Source organism: Phyllostomus discolor, chromosome 2 (assembly GCF_004126475.2).
Source record: "Phyllostomus discolor isolate MPI-MPIP mPhyDis1 chromosome 2, mPhyDis1.pri.v3, whole genome shotgun sequence".
In the NCBI taxonomy this organism is placed as follows: Eukaryota; Metazoa; Chordata; class Mammalia; order Chiroptera; family Phyllostomidae; genus Phyllostomus; species Phyllostomus discolor.
In genome coordinates this window covers 52,839,394-52,846,025 of record NC_040904.2, presented here as the reverse complement: position 1 = coordinate 52,846,025, position 6,632 = coordinate 52,839,394, and the positions used below count along the sequence as shown (strand labels likewise).

General features: G+C 41.5%; 1 protein-coding gene across 1 annotated transcript in view; it reads left to right on the top strand.

Moving 5' to 3' along the window:
- Window positions 1–6,632, top strand: part of LSG1 (large 60S subunit nuclear export GTPase 1) — a 31,626-nt gene that overhangs the window by 13,493 nt on the left and 11,501 nt on the right. Inside the window, exons 6-8 of the mRNA XM_028505198.2 lie at window positions 622–682; window positions 1,740–1,910; window positions 5,128–5,550. Coding sequence (XP_028360999.1) covers window positions 622–682; window positions 1,740–1,910; window positions 5,128–5,550 — 655 coding nt within the window. The remainder of the gene's footprint in view (window positions 1–621; window positions 683–1,739; window positions 1,911–5,127; window positions 5,551–6,632) is intronic.

The window sequence follows — 6,632 nt, the reverse complement described above, 5'->3', positions numbered from 1 at the left end:
TCTTCTATGTGACTGAAGGAGTTGGACTCCTCACTCCTTCAGGATGGCAACTGCAGTGTGTATTTTGCTGTTTTGGATTCTTGCTATCTAAACACATTCTTGGAATGGGTGGATGATTATTTGCTACTTATATGCTTTGTCTTATCAGCCATGGGTTTAAATAAGATGCAGGCTTTGATAGTGGCAGCTGTCACAGGTGATATATTAGTTTTCTTTGGAGGCCTTAGCACAGTATGGATCAGGTACTGAATATACAGTAGACCTCACTTTATCTTTCCTGAAGAGGTTACAGTTAAAATTTTAGCAATGAAACATCACGAGAGCCCCACTAGGCCATCGGTATAAGAGGAGGAGAAAGTTATGATTATGAGCGTGGCCCCTGGTCCAGACTGCCTGAGTTCCCATTCTGGCTCCATCATTTCATAGCTGGTGACCTTGAAGAAGTTACTTTCTTGTTCTAAGCTTTAGTTTCCTCCCATATAAACTGGAAATGATTGTACCTTTAGGAAGTTACATATGTCAAATGCTTAATATATGGAAAGTGTTTTCTACTATTACTCTATGATTGGTATTTCCTTTCACTTCACAGAGAGATTAAAGCATCTCACATTTGTCTTGCAGTGATATCGTGGTCCAGATAGTAGATGCTCGAAACCCACTCCTGTTTAGATGTGAGGATTTGGTAAGTAAAGTGTGACAAGATTCAGACTTAAGGTCCTTGGAGGAGCAGTGGGAGGACAGCATCCCTGATCACAGTAACCCTAGGCAGGCGCTCTGTCCTCTCTCTGGCTGTGTTTAATTAGGCCTCCCTCTCCTCCCAAGGTCAGGAGCTTGCATAATGCAAGTGTTTAGACAGGTGTTTTCTCAAACGGTTGTTTCTGTCTGCAGGAAGGCACAGACACTGACCGGAACTTTGTAGCTTTTAGTTTAGAAGCCACTTTGTTAACAGACATTTGCCAATGTTTCTCATTTTTCGAGACACCGATCACAGTAGCATTTTACTTCCTTCATCGAATTCCTGGTCACTTCTTATCCATCCCATTATGTTTTCTCATATATCAGTTATTAAACCCTATGGCGACTTACAAGTAAAGTAAGCTGCCACAGGGGGTAAGAAGGTGTGAGAATCATATGAAATAACATAACAAAGGCTTTGAATTAATAAAACGCTATACACACATGAAGTGTTTCTACTGAGGCCCATAGTAATAATAGTACAGATTCTTTTTAAATCCACTGGTGAATAACAAGAATCTTACTGGTGGAACTCTTATGAAGTCAGCTTTTATATTTCTGGTGTGTTTCCTAATGGTGAGCCAAATTTGGGAATTGATTTCAATTACTGAGTCTTGGTTTTCTTTTAGACTTTAGAAATGATTTTTACATTAAATATTGTTGACTGCCATCACTCGGCTGAAAAATAGTCCCTGCTGGCTCACAGAGCTAGTTGTGCAGTCTTTAACTTTGTTTAAAAGAAGCATTTCAGCACTAATAAAGAGAAAAGGACCTGTTACACCTCATCAGGGCAGGAAAGCATTTCTTTTTCTAACCCCTTCCAGTTTCTTATGTGATGTAACTCCTTTTCAGAGCTTACAGAGAGGATCAGTAGAATGTACCACAATTAAAAATATTTAAATTAGGAATGACTTAGAACTGGGGACAGTGCAGGATCTTCAGTATAATTAGGTTAATTTTTACATGTTCGAGGGGCCTTCCTAAATGTCTTTCATCTTGCCTAGGAATGTTACGTGAAAGAAATTGACAGCAGTAAGGAAAATGTTATTCTGATAAATAAGGCAGACTTGTTGACTTCTGAGCAGCGGCGTGCCTGGGCCACATACTTTGAGAAAGAAAACGTGAAGGTGATTTTCTGGTCGGCGCTGGCCGAAGCCATTCCTGCTGACTCTAAGGTAACCTGGGGCGCTTTTCCAGGTTGGGTTTCAGGGAACGGGGTTCTAGTTTCTGGTTAGTGTGCCTTGCTTTTTCTTATACAGATTTGTGGAACTTTGGGGGTTTTGTTTGGTCGTCCCGCCCCCCAAGTGCTGTGACAAGACCAGGAGGACCTGTGGAAAGGGAGTCACGGGCGGCTTTTCCCTGCTGTCCCCACGGCTCTGTGTTACACACTGACCTCTCCTCCTCCTTTCCTTTCCTATTGGTCAGCCATCTGTGACTGTTCAGTGTGTTGACTGGGTGCAGTGAACACGACACCCGCCCTTTGCCGAGCTCTCAAGTTAGTGAGCTCTAACTCGGAAGGAAATTCTCCTCCCCCTCCCTGGCAAACAGTCACACAACCTCTCTTTGACCACTTTAAGTGACAGAGACCAGGCAGTTCATTCTTTTTCTCTCTAAATTTTGAAAGTTCTTTAGTTAAGTGAAGCAAAGGCGTACCCTAACCTTTGATCTAAGGTCTGTTCCCTTGTTTCCTTAGCTCTGCAAACTATGGATTTTCTGCTTTCGTGTCGCTCATGGACAGCACCTTCGGGGCACTGATCCTGAGTGCCTGCCTGCCTGTGTCAGGATGACGCACAGATTAGTGGAACCTAATTGAATACATTATTCCAGGTGTGGTTTGCTCGGGCATTACAGAGGGACTGTTATTTCTTGTGATCAGAATACTCCCAGTAATTCAGACTTTTTGTTAATTCATCCCTTTCCGAAGGAGCTATGTTATGCCCTTGGCTCATTGAAGCTGTGAACAACCAACTCCCTCAAATACTTAAAAGAAAGACTTAGGCAGGTGTCATCCTGTCCTTACATGTGGAAATGTTTCATTTTGTTTTTGCCTTAACCTAGGATATCACTGTTCCTTTTAAATATCAGTGATTTGGGGCCAGGGTAGAGTTCATTTTGGTTGTGCAGCTTGCTTTTCTCTTCTGTCTTTGAATCATCTGCACAATTTGTGTGTTTGTCCTTTATCTTTTTTCTAGTAATTAATAACATTGTTGAATAGATGAGGACCAGGGTTAGAGCTCTGTAACTGTATGTGGACTCAGCACTGCCTGATGAATACAGATGTGTTTGCAAGGATGTAACAGGGGCAATTACAATGTTATTGTTGTTAAAAACTAAGTCAGAGGAAATTTATTCTCTGCCAGATACTGCTATTCTAAGCACTATGTATTTTATTCCTTTGGTCTTCTCAGCAATAAGCATAAGTGCTCATTATCCTCCGGCTCTGGCTTCCTGGTTTGTTCTCTTCATCATTTGTTGTTTCAGTCGATGTGTCACTGAAGTTTTTTAATAAATATTTATCATTCTTTTGCTTACCTCTGATTCACCAACCCAGCAACCCTGTCAAAAATGGAAAAAGGATTGGTTTCTACATCTGCGGTATTCCTCGCACTGTTCACCAGGTGGTAGATTTCAAAGGAATGTGGAATCTGTCGGCATGGTCTGTCCTCAGGGAACCCCTGTTACTGAGTGTCTCTTTTTTCAGGGCTCACCAGCAAACTGTGGAATCGTTTCTATGTCAGATTCTGGACTAACAATGTGTGGTTTATGGAAGATATTCTTTTTCCTTTTTATAAGTTATGCCCCATTCACTACTTCCAAGTCCTTTGAAACCTGTTTTTCATGATTTCCCAAGAGAAAATACCAGTTACCACTGTGATGTTCTATCTATAATCTTATCTGTCATTTGACTATCAAACATGAACTTACTAAAAATAGTTTGATATTCGCTGTTTTCTCACCTATTTAAAGTTTTTTTTTTTTTTTTTTTTTTGGTCTGCAGATACTTAACCTCATATTAAAAACAAAACAAAACACTTTTTTTGAGTTGAGTACCTTAGTTTTCTCTTGGTCATCTGTTAAACTGTACTGCATTCCCCCAAAAGATTGGCTCTTCCCTTCTTTTTATTTTTGATGTAACTACCACAAAGTTCTTTTGTTGTCATTATCACTTTTCCCGAACCTGTACAGGCGTGTCAGTTCACATTCTTGTGTTTTGCTTCCTTCGGTATTTTGAAATGATTCAGAAGAGGGCACAGTGACTTCTCATTCCTTGTTCGTTCGTCAGAGAAATTTCCTCCAGTTCCATGTTTCCTTTAGATGGTCAGGCATTATTATGAAATACCCATTTTCCCTCACGTTTATTTACGTTGCTTTCCTAAAACAGGGTACCTGTTTGCCTGAATTCATCATGTCTCCTGTGATGTCTACACATTCAAACACCATAGATTATTTGGAAGTGAAATAAGGCTTTTTTTTTTAAGATTTTATTTATTTATTTTTAGAGAGGGAAGGGAGGAAGATAGAGAGAGAAACATCAATGTGCGGTTGCTGGGGGTCATGGCCTGCAACCCAGGCATGTGCCCTGACTGGGAATCAATCTAAGTCTTCTTTCCATCACTTCTCAATCCAGACCAGTTCACCCTTGTTGGTACAAATTAGCAAGACTGTAAATTGCTTTATTTTTGCTTTGTTATCAATAGGAATTCAAAAGAATTAATACACTATGCATAGTACCTGATTTTTCTCTTTCTCCAGAGAAAATCTTTAATTGGTGAATATTTTCTACATACAGAGTTGAGTTTTGTTGATCCTGCATTGTACACACAGGGAGCTGTCTCCACAGTGCTTTGATTTATTAAAGGCGATTTAAAAAGTCTTTAAAAATAGCAGTTTCCTTAACAAGCAAACCACTGTCTTTAAAAATGCAAATGTAAAATGAAGCCCAGACTACCAATTAAACCCTTCTTGCTTTGTGCAAAGAAGAAAATGTTTTGTCGTTAACGAGAAATACTTTGTTTTATTCTGCAGTCCATTGCAAAGTGATGTACTGCCAAAGAATTCAACTTGCCATAGGCTTTCCTAAGCCCTCGCTTTCTTGCAGATTGTGTGTTCCAAAAATAATACATATTATTGTACAAGGTTCAGGCACCACAGAAAAGTATAAAGTGGAGGTCCACCGCTCCTCCCTCCCCAAGGGCACCACTGTTGGTAGTGTGCTTGTGTCCTCGCCCCGAAAGGCTTGCATCGGCCCCTCCCTGTATTCACCTTCTGTAATCTCCTTCAGAACTTTTCCTATCCTCTGTTCATCTTGGGTAACCAGCTTGAGTATTCTCACTGGAGTGAAAAAGTGCAGTTAACACACTTCTGAGTTTTTGTTTTCTATTATTTCATCAGGAACAAGCGAGTGGAGAGGCTGAAGAAGGCAAAGGAACTGACTCTGAAAACTCCAGCTGCGATGAGGCTGAAATTCCACGGGGTGAGGCTCAACATCTCCTAGACAAGGATTCTCCCTCAGTTAGTGAAGCTGTCCCTAGTGACGAACACGAGAGTGAGTATGAGGACTGCCAGGAGGAGGAGGAGGAGGAGGAAGATTGGCAGACATGTTCAGAAGAGGACAACAACCCTAATGAAGAAGCCTGTGGCCAGAACTGGGAGAAAAGCTGTGCGGTGGACTCTGAGGCTCAGGGCATGAAACCCCCGCAGGAGAGGCAGACGCACAACTTGAGCCACCTGGTATCAAAGCAGGAGTTGCTGGACATCTTTAAGCAGCTGCACACCGGGAAGAAGGTGAAAGATCAGCACCTTACCGTTGGACTGGTAAGATGAGTCATGTCATAAATCACTTACCACGAGGGTCTTCATTCTCCATCCTTTGGTCGCTACACTGGAACCCAGGTTTCTGGTATCACGGGAAACATTAATCCTCTCTTAATAGCCACTGCCATTGTGGGAAAGGCAGAGGGACAGGCAGAGTTCAACTTAAAAGAGTGAACTTTCTCAAGGCTTACATTGGTTACGGCCCTGTTCGTATTAGTCTTCCCCAGTCTCTCTCAGCTCAGCCCTACCTGACGTGTGACTTACCGAGAGCTACTAGAGTGAGAGCTTTTATGGTTGTCTTTGGACTTCTAGTCCTGTGTTCTTACCTTTAGGTAAGGTAGGCTTGTTAGGAAAAGTAGGCTTTTGGCACCCTGTGATCCTTGCCAACTTATACTGTAAGTGTTCCAGGAGTATGTTAGGGAAACTCCCAACAACTTGGGGCCAGGGAAAATATGATAAATGCTGTAGTTGCACAAACACTGCAGATAAGGGGAAGGAGAGCTCATCTCTCAACTACGTATACCCTGATTGCAAGGTGGCTGATAAAAGTGCCCAGACCCCCAGGGAATACAGTGTGGTTGCAGATGGCCACACCTTTAGCTGAGGAAATTGAAACATTAGAGAAAGTATTCATTCTAAAGATTTTCCCTCTGGGAGAACACGACAGTGGAAGAAAGTAAATCATGACAGTCTTCCTGGCTCTTAAATTATGCATCAAGTATAGCTAACTCAAAGTGTTTTTTTGTTTGTTTGTTTTTTCACAAATTTTCTTTTAGTTCATTGATTAAGAGAGTTGTCTCTGAAGCCAGGCAGACCTAGGTGAGATTCCCAGTTCTGTAGTGGCACTGACTTGACTTGCTACAAACCTTGGAAAAGTTATGTAATGTCTTTCAGATTTAAGGCTTCGTTTCTCTATGTGCTAAAAACTTATTTACCACGTGTACCAGAAAGCCCAGCTTCCCTATGAGTTACTTCATTTCTTTCTTATGTTTAGGGGAATGAGAAGCAGCCTCCCTCCTTTTCTCAGTTTGTCTCTGTAGAAATCCTGGCGCATGTTAATTAACTCACTCTGCAAACACTGA